We start from the raw sequence: 23,290 nt of genomic DNA, 5'->3' as shown, positions 1-23,290 counted from the left end.
CATGGATTTGACATTTGCAATAAAAAACGAGACTTCCCATTGATGATTTCAAAGTTGTCCCCCCTTCACACCACCAACGCACAGGGTGGGGTGGTGGGTTGAGTGTGGTGTCATTGGTTGTGCCCTCCGAGACAAACAAATTTGTTTGATCTGATGTGTAGTTTTCGATATACTTGTATTTCAATGTCTTCAGTTAAAATTAACACCCTGTGTGTGTGTGTGTGTGTGTGTGTGTGTGTACTGACAGGAAAAAGTTCCAATACCAAAAGATTAATGTAGAGCAAAAAAATTTCTCGAATACATTTCTCTTGATAATATATTTAAGTGAATAACATTGCAAGATTGCAGGATAATGCAAGTGCAAGATACACCTTTGCAAATATAAAATGCTGGTACTTTAATAACCAGTGTAACCACCAGAAAGTTGAATGCAAGCATGGAAATACGCATGCATTGCATTGTAAAGGTGCCAGATGTCAGTTTGTGAGATGGAGTTCCAGGCCTGTTGCATCTGGTCAGTACAGGGACGGTTAATGTTATTTGTGGATGTTGCTGGAGTTGTTGTCCAATCATAATCTACGTGTGCTTGATTGGAGACAAATCTGATCATCAAACAGGTCCAGTTAACATGTTGAGTCTCTGTAGATCATGGTAGGTTACAACAGCAGTATGTGAGTGAGTTTTATCTTGTTGGAAAACACCCCCTGGTATGCTGTTCATGAATGGCAGAGCAACAGATTGGATCACCAGATTGACATGCAGATTTGCAGTCAGGGTGTGTGGGATAATCACGAGAGTGATCCTGCTGTCATATTAAAATGCACCCCAGATGATAAATCCAGGTATAGGTCCAGCATGCCTAGCACACAAACAGGTTGGTTGCAGGCTCTCAAACAACAAACAGTCATCGCTGGCACCAAGGCAAAACCAGTTTTCATCAGAAAACACAACAGACCTCCACTCTGCCCTCCAATAAGCTCTTGCTTGACACCACTGAAGTTGCAAATGGTGCTGGTCTGAGGTTGGTGAAATTCACTCTACAGGGCATCTGGTCTAGAGTTGTTCGTGAAGTAACTGATTTGGAACAGTTCGTTGTGTCACTGCGGTGCTGACTGCTGCCCAAATTGCTGCTGCAGGTCAAGTAGGGTGCGCCAGAGCCATACTCCAGACAAGATGGTCTCCCCTCTTGGTAGTGCCCTGCGGCCACCCAGAGTTCTTGTGACCATACATTCTCGTGACCACAGCTGAGAGCAATCATGTACAGTGGGTACATTCTGGCGAAGTCTTTCTGCAGTATTGCACAAGGAACATCCAGCTTCTCATAGACCTATTACGTGACCTCATTCAAACTCAGTGGGTTGTTGATAATGGCGTCTTTGTCACCTTATAGGTGTTCTTGACTAACATCAACTCACCATTTCTGTCTCAAAGATAACTAATGCTCATGTCCGTTACAACATGTATTTAAAGCATATCTGATTTGCATCCTCATAATGGCGCTACTAGCACCTCTCTTATGGATTGGTGCAAAATTACAACTCCATAAGTGTGTGTGTGTGTGTGTGTGTGTGTGTGGGCGCGCGCGCGCGCGCTCCACTTTGAATTTTCTTCTATCTTCTGAATATGGTTTCTTTTACCTAATTACTTGTTTATTCGAATTACACTCCTGGAAATTGAAATAAGAACACCGTGAATTCATTGTCCCAGGTAGGGGAAACTTTATTGACACATTCCTGGGGTCAGATACATCACATGATCACACTGACAGAACCACAGGCACATAGACACAGGCAACAGAGCATGCACAATGTCGGCACTAGTACAGTGTATATCCACCTTTCGCAGCAATGCAGGCTGCTATTCTCCCATGGAGACGATCGTAGAGATGCTGGATGTAGTCCTGTGGAACGGCTTGCCATGCCATTTCCACCTGGCGCCTCAGTTGGACCAGCGTTCGTGCTGGACGTGCAGACCGCGTGAGACGACGCTTCATCCAGTCCCAAACATGCTCAATGGGGGACAGATCCGGAGATCTTGCTGGCCAGGGTAGTTGACTTACACCTTCTAGAGCACGTTGGGTGGCACGGGATACATGCGGACGTGCATTGTCCTGTTGGAACAGCGAGTTCCCTTGCCGGTCTAGGAATGGTAGAACGATGGGTTCGATGACGGTTTGGATGTACCGTGCACTATTCAGTGTCCCCTCGACGATCACCAGTGGTGTACGGCCAGTGTAGGAGATCGCTCCCCACACCATAATGCCGGGTGTTGGCCCTGTGTGCCTCGGTCGTATGCAGTCCTGATTGTGGCGCTCACCTGCACGGCGCCAAACACGCATACGACCATCATTGGCACCAAGGCAGAAGCGACTCTCATCGCTGAAGACGACACGTCTCCATTCGTCCCTCCATTCACGCCTGTCGCGACACCACTGGAGGCGGGCTGCACGATGTTGGGGCGTGAGCGGAAGACGGCCTAACGGTGTGCGGGACCGTAGCCCAGCTTCATGGAGACGGTTGCGAATGGTCCTCGCCGATACCCCAGGAGCAACAGTGTCCCTAATTTGCTGGGAAGTGGCAGTGCGGTCCCCTACGGCACTGCGTAGGATCCTACGGTCTTGGCGTGCATCCGTGCGTCGCTGCGGTCCGGTCCCAGGTCGACGGGCACGTGCACCTTCCGCCGACCACTGGCGACAACATCGATGTACTGTGGAGACCTCACGCCCCACGTGTTGAGCAATTCGGCGGTACGTCCACCCGGCCTCCCGCATGCCCACTATATGCCCTCGCTCAAAGTCCGTCAACTGCACATACGGTTCACGTCCACGCTGTCGCGGCATGCTACCAGTGTTAAAGACTGCGATGGAGCTCCGTATGCCACGGCAAACTGGCTGACACTGACGGCGGCGGTGCACAAATGCTGCGCAGCTAGCGCCATTTGACGGCCAACACCGCGGTTCCTGGTGTGTCCGCTGTGCCGTGCGTGTGATCATTGGTTGTACAGCCCTCTCGCAGTGTCCGGAGCAAGTATGGTGGGTCTGACACACCGGTGTCAATGTGTTCTTTTTTCCATTTCCAGGAGTGTATATCATAAGATCTTAGAAATTTTGGGAAATTAAAAACTGGATATTTTGTATTACATTATGCATGGTCTGCAAACTATTCTTAGTGTTCATAGAGGGGGATGTGAGTAGCAAAGGAATCAAGCTTCACTCACCTGCTGTGGGGAGAAGCGTGTTGTGGAGGGAATGGGCCTTACATTCCTCAAACAATTCACTCATGTTTTTTGTGCTACATACTGGCACTCTAAGCTCATCTGGACGAGAGCTTTCTTTTTCCAAGAAGGTTCATGAACTACTTTAATACACTTTCGCAGTAGGAGGAGAAAGTTCGTGACTGATGTTTCACGAGAAGATTCTGCCGCAACAAAAAACGCATTTGTTTTAATGTATGCCACTCCAATTCACTATATTTCGCGATAATACAAAACGAGTAGGCCTTCTTTGAATTTTTTTCATTCATGGAAGTGGCGAGATTGGACTGAGCAAGGATTGGGAATTCGTATGAGCGCTGATAACCGCGCAGTTGAGCGCCCCACAAACCAAATATCATCATCATCCTTGAACTTTTTCAATGTCTTCTGTCAGTCCCATCTAGTGCGATTTCCACAATGCACAGCAGTACTTCAAAAGATGGCGGACAAGTGTAGTGTTGGTTGGTTGGTTTAAAAGAGGGGGGAAGGGACCAGACTACGAGGTCATCAGTTCCTTGTTCCTAATAAAACAATGCCACAAGTGTGAGAATAAAACGGACGAGACATTTAACACAAAATGGAAAGAAAGGAAGGACCACAAGAACAAAGGAAAGGCAACGAACCCTAAAAGGAACAAAAGAGGACAAGAAAACAACAGAGACGCTATAAACGGAAGAGAGTAAAACAAGAAAGTAGATTACAGTGGCTCGCCGACCACGACAATAAAAAGGAGAAGCCAGCCACTCTGCAACACATTAAAACTTCCACCCTAAAAGCACTAGGGTGGAGGACGCAGAGGGACAAAGGACATGCGCTAAAACCTACATAAAAGTATAAAACCCACTCTCACGGATAAAACTTAAAATTAAAGCTGCTGCTGAAGCATCATCGCCCAACACCAAAGGCAGGGAGCTGGGAAAGTTAAAAGTTCACCGAACAGTGGCTATAAGTGGGCAGTCCAGTAAGAGGTGGACGACTGACATTTGGGAGTCACAGCGACACAGAGGCGGGTCCTCGTGACGGAGTAGGTGACCATGTGTTAGCCATGTATGGCCAATGCAGAGCCGTTAGACGACAACTGATTCCCTGCGAGAGGACCGCATGGAAGACTTCCACACATTCGTCATCTCCTTAATGATACACAGCTCTTTGTGCATACTGTTATGCCATTCAGTCTCCCAAAGCCTGAAAACCCTGCGGCGTAAGACAGAACGCAGGTCAGCTTCGGAGATGCCCATCTCCAGAAGCGGTTTCCGCGTCGCCTATTTGGCCAGCCTGTCGGCAGTTCGTTACCTGGGATTCCGACGTGTCTAGGGGACCACACAAACACCATTGAACACAGGACCGTTCCAGGGCATAGATGGACTCCTGGAAGTACGCTACCAGAGGATGGCGAGGGTAGCACTGGTCGACAGCACGTCAAGAATCGAGAGGAAGTGATAGCAGAGAGTCCTTAGGCCACGTGAAAGATCCAGACAAAGCTGCGGCTGAGGTGTAGACCACGGAGGCATACGTAGTCAGATCACAAGTAGAGGTGGTAAAGGGAAGGACTCCAGTTTGGAGAGAAGGGACCGCACACGAACCGCAATCATTAGCCCTTACCAGGACTGCCGATGCGGGAGATTGACAGCCGCGGGGGCGGGGGGGGGGGGGGGGGGGGGCGGGGGGGGGTTAAGGAGACAGTCATTCAGATGTTTAGAACTACGAATATGTGCAACGTAGCTGGCGAGCAGCTGTGTACGTCTGATCTGCAATGGAGGGACCCCAGCCGCCACCAGTACTCGTCCTAAAAGCCCTGTCGCTAGTTGAACCCCGCAGTGGTGCACAGGGTCGAGTAAGAGGGTGCTGCCGAACCATAATCCACACTCCCATAGTCAATTCGGGATTGGACAATGGCTCTGTAGAGCCGCAGCATCATAGAGCGATCTGCACCCTAGTTGGTGTTGCTCGGGCAGCGGAGGGCATTGAGATGCTGCCTGCACTTCTGCTTAAGCTGACAAAGATAAGGAAGCCAAGTCAATTGAGCGTCGAAAACCAGTCCTAAGAATCGATATGTCTCCACTATAGTGAGTGGATCATCATTAAGGTAAAGTTCTGGGTCCGGATGAACGGTACAATGCCGACACAGTGCATGACACATGACTTTGCGGCTGAAAACTGGAAGCCGTGGGCTAGAGCTCATGACTGCGCCTTGTGGATGGCTTCCTGTAGGCGATGCTCAGCAACACCAGTACTGGAGCAGATGTACGAAATGCAGAAACCGTCAGCATACAGAGAAGGTGAGACGGAGGGCCCGACAGCTACTGCTAGACCATTAATGGCCACTAAGAATAGAGAGACACTCAATACAGAGCCCTGTGGGACTCCATTCTCCTAGATGTGGATGGAACTATGAGAGGCACCAATTTGGAGGCGGAAAGTACGGAGTTACAGGAAGTTTTGGATAAAAATCTGGAGCAGGCCCTGGAGAACCCACTCATACAATGTGGCAAGGATATGATGTCGCCAGGTCGTGTCATATGCTTTATGTAAGTCTAAAAAGACGGCACCAGGTGTTGCCGTCTGGAAATGGCTGTTCGGATGGCAGACTCGAGGGACACGAGATTATCAGTGGTAGAGCAACCTTGGTGGAAGCCACCCTGATATGGAGCCAGTAGGTCATGTGACTCCAGGACCCAACCCAACCGCCGACATACCATACGTTCCAGCAGCTTACAAAGAACGTTGGTGAGGCTGATGGGCCGATAGCTATGCACATCAAGCGCGTTTTTTACCGGGGTTGAGCACCAGAGCGATGGTGCTCTCCTGCCCTTGCGATGGAAAGACGCCATCGCACCAGATCCAGTTGAGGACGACGAGCAGATGTCGCTTGTAGTCAGATGAGAGATGTTTAATCATCTGGCTGTGGATCCGATCAGGCCCAGGAGCTGTGTCGGGGCAATGTGCAAGGGCACTGAGGAGCTCCCACTCTGTAAATGGGACGTTATAGGATTCACTGTGGCGTGTAGTGAATGAGAGGATGTTCCTTTCCAGCCGCCGTTTGAGAGTGCGAAAAGCTGCAGGGTAATTCTCCGATGCAGAGGATAGAGCAAAGTGCTCAGCAAAGTCCTCAGCAATCGCGTTTGCGTCGGTAGATAACACGTTATTTATGGTAACACCAGGAACACTGTTAGGGTCTGGTACCCAAAAAGACGTTTGATCTTTGCCCGGACGTGGGAAGGTGACGTTTGGCACCCAATGGTCGAGACGTATCTCTCCCAACACTCCTTTTTCCGTCGTCTGATAAGTTGGCGAACGCGGGCACAGAGCCGTTTAAAGGCTATGAGGTGCTCCAGGGGAGGGTTCCGCTTATGCCGCTGTAGAGCTCGCCAGCGCTCTTTAATTGCTTCAGCGTCTTCCGGCGACCACCAAGGGAGTGCCTTACGCCTGGGGCGCCCTAAAGTGCGAGGGATCGCGTTTTCTGTTTCTCACACACCGGCATAGTTATGTTACACACCGCCATGTTACAGTTTGGAGACTTCTAACGGCACAGGGCTGCAAACATGTCGACATGAGGAATGAAGACGTAGAATGTTAATAACGTTTCTTTCGTTTAAAAAGCTTTAAGAGCTTCCACATAAAGAATTCGGAGACATTACTTTTCAGCCGTCGTATTTTTAAGACTGAAACAGGATTGATCCTTATTAATGAACGGGAGAAATACCCATTACAGAAGAATGCGCAACTCCTGCTTGTTCTGTCCCGTGTCCTTTGCTGTCGTTACGTTTGAGTGAGTGAAGGGAGCAGACGTATTTAGTGAACAGTTGAATGCAACACAAAATGATACGATAAAACGACGGGTGTTGATGGTCGAGTTTTATGCGAAGCGCAATTGCAGGAAACGTTTGCGGAATTACTAACGCAAGAGATTTTGGCAAATCTCCAGCGAAGTCTGAAACAGAAAACTTAGTGGCAAAATACCGTAACTATCCTATAAGATTTCGAACACTGGAGAACATAGCTAGAGTGAAGGAAGCCTTGAACGAAGTCCGACGAAATTGAAGCGCTGTTTATCTGTGCAACTGGAAATTAAAACATCGTCGCGTCGAAATATAATAAAAAAGACCCTGATCTATATGTTACTAATTTACAGTTGTGCATGAATTACAGCGTCCACACGGACTTTCGTGCTTAAGTTTCTGATTGAAGTGGAATGGGGAATTTGTATCCTTAGGTTTTCATTTCTTCAGATGAGGCCTGGTTCAGCCTGTCAATGTATAAGATCTCACAAAACATGAACCATTATGCATCATAAAATCCCCGTCAGTACTTTCAAGAGCCGTTGCATAATCTCAAGACTGGTGTTTGGTGTGCAGTGTGTAGTGCCCATATTGCAACAGGATTCTTTCTCCAAAATGTTAATGCTCACCTGTGTGTCTGAAAACTGTTTAACCCATATGTGGACCCGCTAAAAAAACATGAACGACTGCATAGATATTTACAGCAAGGCAGGGCAACGGCACACACCGCCTTGACAATGTTGACACGTGCAAGAGGTGTTCGGTGAGGGGAGGACAATCAGAAGAGGCATTGCAGTCTAGGGATGGGAAGAACCGACAGATGAAAACCGATATCGGTATTTTAGTTCTGAATACCGTTTTTTTCCCGTATTTGTTTGGTCTCGGCTGTAACAGGCGTTTTTTAAATTTTTTACTAGTAACCAGGTAAATAAACCGAAATATCAATTAGCCATAGCACCAGCGTTAAAATTTTCGGGTTTTAAATAAATCATTTGAAAAAAAGGATAGTTTTTATTCCTAAAATTTCCATAGCTTTGAAATATTACGTTATTTTAGAAAATGGGCAAAGGGATCAGTGCCATTTTAATAACAATGGCCACAGAAACCAACTACAAACATACGGCATAAGAGTTGGTATAGCACTGGACCAGTTGCCATGTGGCATGGCCTATTGCATGGTACGAATGTACATGCAGTGTGCAAGACTTGCCCGGTCTGGCCTTTATGATAGTTTCACGCTGTCGACATTGGAAGGTAGTTGTCCTGCTGAGTCTGCAAGTATTTTACGAAGTGCGGTACCAGTGAAGTTCAGTGCTCCATTTCCTTTAAAAGATTAATAACGGGACGAGCAACTAAAGTGCAACATCTCATGAGGAGAAAACTGAAAGCTTAACAATTCATTTATGGTTTGCAATAAAAATAGGAAGTAGCTGATCTGATGGCTGTATTTGCTTGAAGCCCTTGAAAACGGAGAAAGTCACACGAAAAATACACTCTTCACTTAAAACTCCCGGTCTTATATGCCGTGGTCGATCTATAAAACTCTCCCTGACGTTTCGTCTCCGACTGCGGGAGACATTCTCGAGGTGAAGCGGATAACTGTAAAGAGAACTGGAGGAAATGGTGATTATATAGGCATTATATATAGTTTATACATCGACCACGGCCTAGAAGCTCGGAAGTTTTAAGTGAAGACAATACCGAGCGTGAAAACCTACTTTGTATGATGAACGAAAAATACAGTTCTTCAACCGTAGTTTTCACCCTTTAGCACTGACTCTTTTAATGCCAAATGGTGGTATGATCTTGAGCTGAAACATGATTTTTGAGTAGAGTTTCAAAACATTACAATCAATAGGAGAACACTAGTGATTTTTGTAGTATTTAACCACTCTCACTTTTCGAGAAAATCAGTGAATGGTGGACAGACAAAGTCTTTTTTTATTTGCCTATTTAATTTAATATTTTGACTCTATGCATCTTGAAACTGAAGGAGTCAAAAATTTTAATCTTTGTTCGATTTCTACGTTTATTGTAGGAAATAATATAAACAAAAACCGAAAATCAGTTATATCAGATACTGTCTATTTTGAGCGATTTTAACAGTCAGGCTAAACTGACGCTGAAAAAACCGATATAACCGAAACCAGGTTTTTCAGTGATAACCGCCGTGCTCAGTGCAATGTGCAATCTCCTGGCCACCTCGATCGCTGGTTATCCCCCTCCCCGCTGCCTCCCCCTTTTGTGATTTTTACCTGTGGGACGCAAATTGAAGCTTCAGTAGTACCCAAATAATACTCACACTCTGAAAGAACAACAGCAGAATATTGAAAATGCTATTGCTGCTATTCTTCAGGCGCGTCTCAACTCGATGAAACGGGCACAGTGCCTCATCGACGTCAACAGAGGTCATTTTTATCTTCCGTGAAGTTCATTAACAAAGATCAGTCTGGCGTCAGTCTTACTGAAAATGCTTTTCGGACAGTGTTATTAGTCCACCACCCACAATGACCGTGAAAAACTGTTTGTGGGATTAATTTCGGCTGTCAGCAGTGAAACAGCCCGTGGGCCACGGAGGGTAGGACTGATCCCGGGTGTGGAAGACCCGATGCTTGCGTCTCACGAGAGACGTCGCTAGTTTCTAATCAGTTCTGGTAACACAGTAAGATGACGTACAATGAAGTGTGGAAGGTAGTGAAGATTACCTGGTAATAGCTCATTCCACAGACGTCATTTCTGGTGCACGGAACGATACAAGCGCCGGGAGAGTAGTCGGTGACATTGGCACACAGTTTGTAGGCGTGGCCGTAGAATGGCACCCCAACAACGAGCTTGTCTGCAGGGCAGCCCAGTTGCTCCCACAGAAGTAAGCCGTCGTGCTGCAAGTTATCCACACATCCAGTACACTCAGGGCTTCACAAGAGCGAAGAACGAAAGCAAAAATGAAAGCGAACAAGAAGTACTCTCTTACCGTGTTTATTTTGGCGTAAGCTCCCGTGTCGTGGGGCCTCCGATAAAGAGGACTGTGGACGTCAGCAAAGTGGTCCCACTCCCCACGTAAGTCGTAAGCCATGACGTGGACTGCGTCCACAATGCTATAAAGGAAGAGACAAGAAGTTTGTATTTTGGCGTGTGTAACTTTACAGCAAAATCTAGCTGAATATTTCTCGAATTACTCCAGCCCCATTTCTGTATTAAAGAAACATAATAACCAGGGTAGGGTTAGAATTTTTAGGTGCGCACCTTCTTTCTTAGGGTAAATGAAAGCTCTTCGGAAATACATCACACTATAAATTTTGCCTCTAGTTACCCCTTTTCCGCTTTTTTGGGACTTTTCTCCCTTTTTTCCACCAACCATATCCATAATCCCCTTCTTTTCCCATTTTTGTTTTACTGTAACTTTACAGCAATCTTCTTGAACGCATTTTATTGTTTATGAGAGAAATGACTTGCGAGTTTAGACATATTTGTAAGTAAAATATGGCGTTTCAGTCTTCGATCGCTATTCTTTATTTTCAATTACCGGTTTCGGGCTAGCTGCCCATCTTCAGATCTGTTAGACAATGTTAAAAATGTAATTAATAAGAGAGATACAGTTAGTGATAAAAATATCTTAGTTTACAAAAAGAAATTTTGGAACGTATTAAATGCCAACATACCATATGTTGTAGTTACAGAGTAACTTGTCCGTACAGAACACACAGTTCACTGTCATAAGTAAAGTAAATTTCAGTCTGTTAAAACATTATATCGCAGTATTTAAGAGTAACCTGATTGGTAACAGTAAAAAGTGCCCTCTACCTATAACAATTGTGCATCTGTTATTATTTCGCCGTATATATTAATGGCGAATATTCTTTTTAATAAAAACAATTTTTTAAAGTAATAACATATGAATAATTATTTTGAGTGGACCATGAAACGAAAATTTTTTTACATTAATTTAAAATTTCTTTATAAAGAAAATAAAATATAATTAAAATGTAGATATTCTTCCGAAAATGTGCGTTTGCTCTTCCTTGTTTTTGATTGGTGGTGGAGTGGATTTCCCTACGTCAGAACGTATACAACGCCACGCCGAGTCGTCTTGCGCCGCGCCCAATTCACCTCGCCGCCAGTACGCTGAGGGCCGTTCCGCTGTAGCTGTTTCTTACTGGGGCGTGATGTTGCATTCAAGAGTAAGCCTAAAACAGGTCTTTAAAAATCTCATAATAATTCCTGTGCATAAAATCACTTTGCTCATTAAGTAGTAGGCCTGGGGTTTTTCTTTGATGTGCGTATATTTCACATTTTCGGAAGAATATCTACATTTTAATTATATTTTATTTTCTTTATAAAGAAATTTTAAATTAATGTAAAAAAAATTTCGTTTCATGGTCCACTCAAAATGATTATTCATATGCTATTACTTTAAAAAATTGTTTTTATTAAAAAGAATATTCGCCATTAATATATACGGCGAAATAATAACAGATGCACAATTGTTATAGGTAGAGGGCACTTTTTACTGTTACCAATCAGGTTACTCTTAAATACTGCGATATAATGTTTTAACAGACTGAAATTTACTTTACTTATGACAGTGAACTATGTGTTCTGTACGGACAAGTTACTCTGTAACTACAACATATGGTATGTTGGCATTTAATACGTTCCAAAATTTCTTTTTGTAAACTAAGATATTTTTATCACTAACTGTATCTCTCTTATTAATTACATTTTTAACATTGTCTAACAGATCTGAAGATGGGCAGCTAGCCCGAAACCGGTAATTGAAAATAAAGAATAGCGATCGAAGACTGAAACGCCATATTTTACTTAATGAACGATCGCGGAATTCCCAGTGAGACAACCATGTCTTGTTTTGATATAATATTTGTAAGTGACTTCGAACCAGTCTAAAATGTTACAATTAACGCTTGCAGTGAAATGCGAAAAGTAAGCCTCCCTATTTCAGTAAACGTACACCAGCAACTGTATTTACGTTAATGTGAATAGCCCGAAACACTGCAAATGACGATGAGTGCACTTCATTCCATCCTTTTAACTTCACCAGAATCAGATGCGTGCGGTTCGTGATTCAAATGGCTCTGAGCACTATGGGACTTAACATCTCAGGTCATCAGTCCCCTAGAACTTAGAACTACTTAAACCTAACTAACCCAAGGACGTTACACACATCCATGGCCGAGGCAGGATTCGAACCTGCGACCCTAGCGGTCGCGCGGTTCCAGGCTGAAGCGCCTAGAACCGCTTGGCCACACCGGACGGCGCGTGCGGTTCGTCAATGGATATCTGTTACTAAGTGAGTGTATTACTAGGTTTTTCCATTTTATCAGTTCCCGATTTTTTTGTTCTGGTTCAGGAATTCAAAAGATTCCATAGAAACAGATGGAACGATTATGGAGTGAACTATTTGCGATTCAGGAATTTTGTTACGTCAAGGACACCAGCGAGATCGCATCCAGCTTTGAACATCGAAAGAACGAGACTCTTCAAACAAACAAATCACAGGAACCTTTATTACGAAATGCATTAGAATAATGCTCTTAAATATCCAAAATTTGAAGGAATTCAACATTGATTTGTATGCAGCTCTTACACAAGGAGAACTACCACTCAATCCTTGAAGGGATTTCTTCAAAAATGTCAAAGCTCGGTGAGAGTTCCGTAAGAAAAAAACTTAATGGAGCCCGTTTACCAAAAAATCGTAGAAAGAGTCAAGGAGTAAGTGTCTGACTGCGATGCGAGAATCAGTCTGGATGAAACCATAGACTCGATGAAACTACAGGTTTTGAAAATTTTAGATTTCCCCTTGGCTGGGGACAAAATTAAGGCCGTGTTGTTAAAAATGTACGAGCTGCCAGTACAGTAATACAGTCAGTCACGGCTTCCGTCAAAAAATGTGGGCTGTTGGTATCGAAACTGTAAAAGTTCGTCTGGTGGTCACAGATCAGACTGTGTACATGGTTTCAGCTGTTAATCAACTGAAGCCTTCATTTCCTAAATTGAAGCATGGATGTGCTTGGTCCATGCCCTTCATAGGGTTTGTAAATCCAACACGACATCGCAGAACAATTCATCTCTACCCTGAAGAATACTCTACTCAACACTCCGAGTCATGTTGTTGGTTACGGGGATATCACTGGTTTGCCCGTTGCAGTTTTCACGGTCATTACTCGCTGGGGAGCTGGCACTGAGTGTGCTGCAATGCTGTGTGAGAATTTTGGCAAGATTGAAAAGTTTGTGCTTTCTTTGGATTCAGACGACGCAGGTGTAATCTGCATGGCACTGAAACTTCTGCTACCGAAACAAATATATAATTTGCAGATAGCACTATTTTGCATTCATAGTTACAACTAACTGAGTGCTGCTATTAAACTATCAGGAGGTCTTGAAAAGCAAAAACGATGGAAAATTTTTGCTTGCGTCTAGGCCTCAGAAAAGTCCTGGTATTTAGGAAACTGCCTCATCTGTGGAGTTGCCATTCAGAGTGAATACAAAGTCTCGCCCCACTGGCTTGTGTGTGTGTGCCGAAAGTAGCTTTAGCATCTACAAAGACATTCTATCTCCTAACAGAATCAGATTTCGTTTCAAAAACGTAGAGATGCTTAATGTCTTTAAGTCTTCATGTTTTATTCCTTCTTCTAATGAGTGATGATCTGATGTAATAGTTTACAACTCAATAAACTAGATTACGAAAAAGAGAATTTGTTGAATTGATTGAGTAAATCAGCACCTTTTGTCCTTTTTTACCTTATTTTAGTACCTCTTCCCTTCTTTTTTTCATCTGAAATTTGCAGCTAAAAATCCTAACCTGATTAATAACCACAGGTAGAGAAAGGCAATACCCAGGGAATTGCTTGAGTGGGTTGCGAATTTATAACGCCAGGATACAAGGTATCTGATAATACTAGGGTCCCAACTCCCTTCGGTCCGACCAATCTACACTGATGAGTAAATGAACCAAAACAACAAACAATTAGTCACCTACAAGAAGCATTGAGCTAACGCCGTGAAACACCGTCATCAGCCTTGCTCACGTTCTTAGTTTGGGGAGGAGCAGTTTCCACAAATTTCTTCATGTATGCCATATCCATTGGTGATTAGATCCCGTGTAGCTACAAATTCGCAGGGATGTCGATTGCTACTTTTATTCTATGGTTCCAAATAGTCTGGTACCTCCTGTAGGATGAAGACTGGCTGATTTAGAGAGCCAGTAGACGTTTGATTTGGGTGGCTAAGTGAGTCAACCCAGCGTGTCTGGGCAGCCCTATGAACACTTCTGTTACCGTCTTTGAAGACGGGTGTGTTCACAGCATACTCATCGTAAAGATGTAGGAGATTGGTTATTTGATTCGGGGAGGGGACCAAACAGCGAGGTCATCGGTCCCATCGGATTAGCGAAGGATGGAGAAGGAAGTCGACTGTGACCTTTTATAGGAACCATCCCGTCATTTGCCTGAAGCGATTTAGGGAAATCAAGGAAAACCTAAATCAGGATGGCCGGATGCGGATTAGACACGTCATCCTCCCGAATGCGAGTCCAGTGTGCTAATCACTGCGGCCCTCGCTCGGTAAAGATCTAGGAGAAAGGGCAACACTAGGTCACTGCAATCTTGAAATAAACATTCTGGTTCACTTTCACGGTAACCTGAATGAATGGGCTCAAAACATCACAAAACCCCACCACCCTGAACTGAACCGTTCACACACCCTGGTAAAATTCCTCACTGGGAATTCGATACACTCGCCGCCCTGCGTACTCGTCGGGCTACACACCACGCATCTGTTCTCCTACTGTCTAGTTTCTGCATTGTTAGGCACATTTAAGACGTGCAGCATCATGAGCCACTAAGAGCAATAGCCATTTGGGAGGTAGGCAACTCTATATCTACACTACAATCTTCGCTAGGCAACTGGTTGAGGTAGCGGTGCAGTCGATTCCGAGACTGCGTGGTAGATAATGTGACGATAGATCACTAGACTGCCTCTTTTCATGCGAACAGCCACTGGACCTATGAACTTTCTTTATATCATAAATAACGAAGGGTAAACAGGCTGACACCACGATTCTGCCAACCTAAGAAATGTCGTGCCGACCGCAATTCTAGTAAAATGTCGCGATGTACTGACTATTTCCGAGAATGACGAGCAAAACGAAGACGGGCCGATCCTCGACCCGCGCACATGCATTACATCGTGGTCGCGTGCAGTTTTACAAGCTATGTCCGATCCTGATGCACAGTGTTCCAAAATGATAAGTGTATTCTTTGAAGGAATAACTGATACGAGAGGGTCCAATAAGTAATGCAACCCATTTTTTTCTGAAAGCAGGTTGTTTTTATTCAGGATTGCTGTACACCTTGTTATTACCCACTCTTTTGGCTAAAAAGCCATAGTTTTCAACATAAGCTTCATTCAAATTGGCGCTCTTAAACAGCGTTACTGGGCGAGCATGTATGCCCGCATTGCAGCATTCTACTAGTCGACGTCGGAACTAACGCCTCGCTGTGTCAGTAAGCTCTCCATCGTCCACATACCGCTTCCCGCACAGTGAACCATTCATTGGGCTAAACAGCTGGAAATTGGAAGGTGCAACACCTGGGCTGCAGGTTGGATGAGGAAGAACAATCCAACGAGGTTTCAGTTTCCTGAGGGTAACATAATACACTTCAGAGTAGATCGTTGCACCATGAGGGAGGACACGAAACAGGATAACCTCTTCAGAGTCCCAGAAGACCGTCGCCATGACTTTACCGACTGAGGGTGTGGCTTTGAAATTTTTCTTCAGAGGAGAGGTGATGTGGCGCCACTGCATGGAGTGCCGGTATGTTTTCTCTTCGAAGTCATGAACCCACGTTTCATCACCTGTGACGATATTCGAAAAAAATTGTCACTATGAACGTCATAACGCCCAAGCAATTGCGTACAGATGGTCCTTGCTTGCTCTTAATGGTCTTCTGTTAGGCGGCGAGGAATCCAACCGGCACACACCTTTGAATGCCCCAAATGGTGGACGAGTGTATCAGCAGAACCAACAGACGCCCAGTTATGCAGCTAGATGTTTGATTGTGATCCAACAGTGACCGCGAATGAGAGTGTCCGCACGTTCCAACACTGCAGGAATCGCAGCTGTGTGCGGCCGGCCGGCATGCACAAGATTAGACCGGTTTGCGCGACCTTTTCGCGATGGTGACAGACGCCTTGCTCTACGACTCACCGTTTTTTTGTTCAGTGCCAGGTCTTGGTAGACAGTCTGCAAGTGCCAATGAATACCTGCGATGCTTTTGTTTGTCGCCAGAAGAAACTCAATAACAGCTCTGCTTGGAAAGCACCTCTGTTACAGAGGCCATTTGTTGTAGAATCATGGAACATATTTTGTGTTCAGACGTAATGATCTTTCTAGACTCTGAGAAGCTCATCTGCAGAAACCAGCACGGTTTTAGGAAATAGCGGTCATGCGAGACACAGCTGGTCCTCTTTGTGCATGATATACAACAGGCTCTAGATACCGGCTCTCAGGTTGATCCCATATTTCTCGACTTTCGAAAGGCGTTCGACTCAGTTCCGCACTGTTGCTTGCTCCAAAAAGTTCGCGCTTGCGGTCTATCCGATAACATATGCGGTTGTATAGAAAGTTTTGTAGCATACAGGGAGCAGTATGTCGTCCTGAACGGAGTGACTTCAACAGAAACAAGCGTAACATCAGGTGCGCCCCAGGGCAGCGTAATAGGTCCGCTGCTTTTTAGGATCTACATAAACGATCTGGTTGATGGTATTGACAGCGGCATTACACTGTTTGCCGATGATTCTGTAGTCTACAGGAAAGTAGTATAACACGAAAGTTGTGAACAAATCAATGTGGATTTGCAGAAAATAAATGCTTAGTCTAATGACTGGCGGTTATCTCTCAATATTAGTAAGTGTAACCTACTGGGTACAAAAAGGCGAAAATCCCCATTAATGTACGAGTACAAAATAAATGCCCAGTCTTTGGAAGCGGTAACATCCGTCAAGCATCTGGGTGTGACTATTCGAAATAATCTCAAATGGATTGATCAGATTAAACAAGTAACGGGCAAGGCGAACTCTAAATTGCGGTTTATTGGTAGAATCCTGAAGCGATGCGAATCCTTCAGTAAAGGAAATTGCTTACAGTACGTTAGTTCGTCCAGTCTTAGAGTATTGTTCGTCGGTATGGGACCCTTACCAGTTGGGTCTCATTCAAAAGATTGAGAAGGTCCAAAGAAGAGTAACAAGATCCGTGACTGGTACATTTAGCCATCGCGAGAGCGTTACAAATCTATAGAAAGTTTTGAAGTGTGATACACTTGCAGATAGGCGACGCGCTAAACGGAAGGGGCTGCTCACTAAATTCCGAAATCCGATCTTCGCTGAGGATTTAGAGCATATATTATTACCACCAACTTTCAAATCGCGCAATGATCACCATTCAAAGATAAGGGAAATTAGAGCTCGTACTGAGGCGTTCAGACAGTCTTTTTTCCCTCGTGCGATCAGCGAGTGGAACAGAGGGAGGGGAAAATATGACTTTGGCGCTGGCCGGAGTGGCCGTGCGGTTCTAGGCGCTACAGTCTGGAACCGCGTGACCGTTACGGTCGCAGGTTCGAATCCTGCCTCGGGCATGGATGTGTGTGATGTTCTTAGGTTAGTTAGGTTTAAGTAGTTCTAAGTTCTAGGGGAGTGATGACTACAGCAGTTAAGTCCCATAGTGCTCAGAGCCATTTGAACCATTTTTGAACCATGGCTTTGGCACGAATTGTGGCCTCCGCCACACACCGCTTGGTGGCTAGCGGAGTGTATATCTAGATGCAGATGTAGATGGAAGGTTATATAAGTGCCGCCCTCTATCTGAACTTAATGAAACTATATGGGCTGAAGCTGGGATATTCCACGATATCCCACTACAAATTCCGCATTTTGCAGTGAAAACAGTCGGGGAAAAATATGTATTGCATTACTCATTGAAGGCCCCTCCTATTTAGCCCTGTGGGCTTAATGGCAGTGCAGAATACCAATTATTTTGGTTTTCAATCACGATTTATAATTATTTGATTGAAATGGATTTGATACATGAAGGCTATTGGATGACATTTAGAACTAAAAACAACTCTTTCCCGTAAAATATAAATCCGTAAAAATAAATAGCTGATGCATTCATTCACTTTCATTTTGTGCAAGACATTAGTTTTTTGCATTACAGTCTTCTTCTGATGTATGTTTATGAGATAATTTATTAGTAATTACGAATGAAAATGCACTTTTTACTTGCTATCAGTTGTCCAATGAAAATCACGAGATACAATGTGTGTTGGATCAGTGAAACGAAGCACTCCCTTAGAGAGCTTGTGCTGCACTATGAACTGTACGTAACGAGGTCTTCCAATAACAGATAATTTATTTTGTTTGTACGCAAAACGTATACTGGCCATTAAAACTGCAACACCAGTAAGTCGTGTAAATAAAGCCGTTTTGTTTTGAATAAAAGCATTTTGGCTATTAGGCCGTGCATTATAAAACACTAAAGCAACTAAATTGCCGACGTTTCGGACGAATTGCTGCGCTTCCTTTCAGGACGGAATGCCCCATGCGTCTAGCTCTTACTACCATTCCGCGTTCAAAGTCTGTTAATTCCCGTCGTGCAGCCATAATCACATCGAAAACCTTTTCACAGGAATCAGCCGAGTACAAATGACAGCTCCATCAATGCACTGCCCTTTCGTACCTTGTGTACGCGATACTGCTCCCATCTGTATATGTGCATATCGCTATCCCATGACTTCAGATCTCAGTGTATACTCGCACGAGAGTTGCGAGAACCCAACTGCCTCTGTCGGCTTTATGCTGGCCGACATTTCACCTTACAAGAAGCACAACCGAATCGTCTGATACTGAAATGCTATTGCTGAATGAGAAAACAGCTGCGTAACCTTGCCGTACACAGGCAGTGCCGATAGCGTTCAAAATGGATCAAATGGCTCTAAGCACTATGGGACTTAACATATGAGGTCATTAGTCCCCTAGACTTACAATTACTTGAACCTAACTAACCTAAGGACATCACAAACGTCAATGCCCGAAGAAGCGCCTAGAACCGCTCAGCCAAAGCGGCCGGCTCGATGGCGTTACGCGTGTCTAGTTAGTAAGGGTGTGCTGAAATGCTGATCGTTTGGATTTCCAAGCAAGTAGTACGCTACATGTCAGTTTGACGCTTGTTGCGTGCCATCTTCATGGCGCTGCAGTTTTGACGGCCAGCGAGGTACTAAGGCTGAAAGCAGAGAAGAGTAAGAGAGAACCTGCAGAGCTGCGGCACGTGGAAGCCGTCGCGGAGTTTGTCCTCTGTGAGTGGCACCGCCATGGTCAGCTCCCAGCCCAGACCCTCCGCGTCGAAGGCGGCCCGCAGCTCCTGCATGAAGCACAGGAAGTCATCTTTGTCCTCTGGCACTCCTCCTCGTGGCGCATTGCCCGGGTACTCCCAGTCCACGTCGAAGCCGTCGAAACCATACCTGTGCAGGAAAGCTGAAACAACATGCAATCATCTCAAAAACTGAACGGTGTAGATTCGTCGAAATACACTGACAGGAAAAAAAATCGCAACATCAAAAACTAACCGATATGGAGTAACGTAATTTCGGGAATACATTTGTCTAAGCAATGTACACTCATGCTCATAAATGAAGGATAATGCTGATACGTGGTGAAACAACGCTCTGGTGGGCGGTTTGCTGGTTTAAATCACCTCGGGGTATGACCATGCGGTGCATTTGACCTGCGGTCGTCGCACGGTGGCGCTGGCAGCAGTCCACATACGCAGAGGTGTGTTGGTGCATGTCAGAGTACGGTGCAGCGAGTAAGTGTGCAGACGTTTTCAGACATGCCAATGGTGACTGTGTGTTGAAAATGGCTCAAATAACACATATTGATGACGTTATGAGGGGTAGAATACTAGGGCGACTGGAGGCTGGTCAAACACAGCAGGTCGTAGCACGGGCCCTCAGTGCCACAAAGTGTGATCTCAAGATTATGGCAACGATTCCAGCAGACAGGAAACGTATCCAGGCGCTACAGTGCGGGAGGTGCACCGTGTACAACACCACAAGAAGATTGATATCTCAAACGGCCTAGACCGATGACCACGCTGTCTGGTCTCCTTCCCCAAAACCAACCAACCAATCAAACGGCCACGGAGTACTGCAGGTAGTCTTGCTCGGGACCTTACCGCAGCCACTGGAACAGTTGTCTCCCAACACACAGTCTACAGACATGGTTTATTCGCCCGGAGATCTGCAAGGTGCATTCCACTGACCCCTGGTCACAGGAGAGCCTGTAAACCCTGGTGTCAAGAACACAGTACATAGTCATTGGAACAGTGATCCCAGGTTACGTTCACGGACGAGCCCAGGTATAGTCTGAACAGTGATTCTCGCCGAGTTTTCATCTGGCGTGAATCAGGAACCAGATACCAACCCCTTAAAATGTCTTGAAAGGGACCTGTATGGAGGTCGTGGTTTGATGGTGTGGAGTGGGATTATGATTGGCGCACGTACACCCCTGCTTGTCTTTGACAGAGGAACTGTAACAGGTCAGGTGTATCGGGACTTCATTTTGCACCGGTATGTCCTCCTTTTCAGGGGTTCAGTGGGCCCCACCTTCCTCCTGATGGATGATAACGTCACAGCCCCACCGAGCTGCCATCGTGGAGGAGTACCTTGAAACAGAAGATATCAGGTGACTGGAGTGGCCTGCCTGATCTCCAGACCTAAACCCCATGGAGCACGTCTGGGATGCTCTCGGTCGATGTATCGCTGCGCGTCTTCAAACCCCTACGACACTTCAGGAGCTCCGACAGGCACTGTTGCAAGAAAGGGAGGCTATACCCCAGCAGCTGCTGGACCTCCTGGTCCAGAGTATGCCAACCTGTTGTGCGGCCTGTGTACGTGTGCATGGTGATCATATCCCATACTGATGTCGGGGTACATGCGCAGGAAACAGTGGCGTTTTGTAACACACGTGTTTTGGGACGGTTTTCTCAACTTATCACCAATACCGTGGACTTACAGATCTGTGTAGTGTGTGTTCCTTATGTGCCTATGCTATTAGCGCCACGTTTGTGTAGTGCCACGTTGTGTGGCGCCGCATTCTGCAATTATCCTTAATTTATGAACCTGAGTGTATTTAGTGATTGCGTTGTAAGACCACAGGTTAATGCAGGTGCAATATAAGCCATTGCAAATGTGAAATGCTGCTGCCTTAATAACCGATGTAAACGCCAGAATGTTGCCGGCCGAAGTGGCCGTGCGGTTAAAGGCGCTGCAGTCTGGAACCGCAAGACTGCTACGGTTGCAGGTTCGAATCCTGCCTCGGGCATGGATGTTTGTGATGTCCTTCGGTTAGTTAGGTTTAACTAGTTCTAAGTTCTAGGGGACTAATGACCTCAGCAGTTGAGTCCCATTGTGCTCAGAGCCATTTGAACCATTTGAGCCAGAATGTTGACTGCAAGCACTCAAACGTGCATGCGTTGTGTTGTACAGGTGCTGAATGTCAGTTTGGGGGATGGAGTTCCACGTCTGAACACTTAGTCGGTAAATACAGGGATGGTTAATACCGTTTGTGGATGACGCTGGAGTTGTCTCCGATGATGTCCCATACGTGCTAGACTAGAGACATATCTGGTGATCGTGCAGGTCAAGGCAACATGTGGACAACGGTATGTGACAGAGCGTTATGATGTTGGAAAACACCCCATGGAATGCTGTTCATGAATGGCAGAACACCGCCCGCATCTCGTGGTCGTGCGGTAGCGTTCTCGCTTCCCACGCCCGGGTTCCCGGGTTCGATTCCCGGCGGGGTCAGGGATTTTCTCTGCCTCGTGATGGCTGGGTGTTGTGTGTTGTCCTTAGGTTAGTTAGGTTTAAGTAGTTCTAAGTTCTAGGGGACTTATGACCACAGCAGTTGAGTCCCATAGTGCTCAGAGCCAGCCAATGGCAGAACAACACTAGACTGATGTACAAATTTGCAGTCAGGATACGTGGCATAATCACGAGAATGTTCCTCGTGTCATACGAAACTGCACTCCAAATCATAATTTCATAAATATGTCCAGTATGACTAATGCAGGGACAGGTTGGTGGCAGGCCCTTGGGTGGCCTCTTCCTGACCAACACATAGCGATCACTGGCACAGAGGTACAACCAGCTTTCATCATAAAACACAACAGACCTCCACCCTGCTCCCCAGTGGTCTCTCGCTTGACTGCGCTGAAATGGCAAATGGCTGTGGTTTGGGTTCAGTGGAATGCACGCAACTGGGCGTCTGGCTAGGAGCTGTCCTTGAAGGAACCGATCTGTAACAGTTCGTTGTGTCATTGGTCCTTTAATAGCTGCTGCAGATGCAGTACGATGCGCCAGAGACATACGCCGAACACAATGGTCTTCCCACTCGGTGGTGCCACGTAGTCGTCCAGAGCCCGGACTCCTTGCGACCGTGCGTCCTCTTGACCTTCGCTACCAACAACCATGTACAGTGGGTACACTCCTGCCAAGTCTTTCTGCAATAATGCTGTGGGTATATCCTGCTTCTGATAGCCCTATTAGACGCTCTCGTTCAAACTCAGTGGCGTCTTTGTGGCCTTAAAGGCATTATTGACTGACATCAAATCACCACGTCCAATCTCAAAGGCAACTAACGCATATGTAAAGCAAACCTGAATTGCATCCTCATAGTGGCGATACGTGGGCCACTCTTACACGACTGTCGCTAAATTGGAATAGACATCAGCTTTCAAATGTAGAAACACGCCTACCTACTTCCGTTTATGCCGCACAATTCCTTCTTGGTGTTGCAATTTTTTTCCGACAGTGTACTTGGTGCTTGAAAAAAAGTGCATCACTTGACGTTTTGACAACTGCCCACCGCGAGACTGAATGTCGCCTGGAGGCGTTGGAGGCATGTGGTGCGGTATGGAAAGTATATAAGCAGAGGAGGGACGGACAGAGAATCATTCCAGGGCCAATATGGTACGAAATGGGAAATTGCACTGATATACGCGACTTCAAATGGTTCAAATGGCTCTGAGCACTATGGGACTCAACTGCTGAGGTCATTAGTCCCCTAGAACTTAGAACTAGTTAAACCTAACTAACCTAAGGACATCACAAACATCCATGCCCGAGGCAGGATTCGAACCTGCGACCGTAGCGGTCTTGCGGTTCCAGACTGCAGCGCCTTTAACTACG

The 23,290-nt window shown here is 45.7% G+C and overlaps 1 protein-coding gene across 1 annotated transcript in view; it reads right to left on the bottom strand.

Moving 5' to 3' along the window:
- The window catches only part of LOC126198563 (endochitinase-like), a 95,862-nt gene that overhangs the window by 10,960 nt on the left and 61,612 nt on the right, over positions 1-23,290 (bottom strand). Inside the window, exons 5-7 of the mRNA XM_049934993.1 lie at positions 19,352-19,574; positions 10,003-10,126; positions 9,737-9,910 (exon numbers count right to left, since the gene is read on the bottom strand). Of these exons, the coding sequence (XP_049790950.1) occupies positions 9,737-9,910; positions 10,003-10,126; positions 19,352-19,574 (521 nt within the window). The remainder of the gene's footprint in view (positions 1-9,736; positions 9,911-10,002; positions 10,127-19,351; positions 19,575-23,290) is intronic.

Source organism: Schistocerca nitens, chromosome 8, assembly GCF_023898315.1.
Source record: "Schistocerca nitens isolate TAMUIC-IGC-003100 chromosome 8, iqSchNite1.1, whole genome shotgun sequence".
Lineage (NCBI taxonomy): Eukaryota > Metazoa > Arthropoda > Insecta > Orthoptera > Acrididae > Schistocerca > Schistocerca nitens.
The sequence above is the reverse complement of the archived record's forward strand: the minus strand, read 5'-3'. Positions and strand labels throughout refer to the sequence as shown.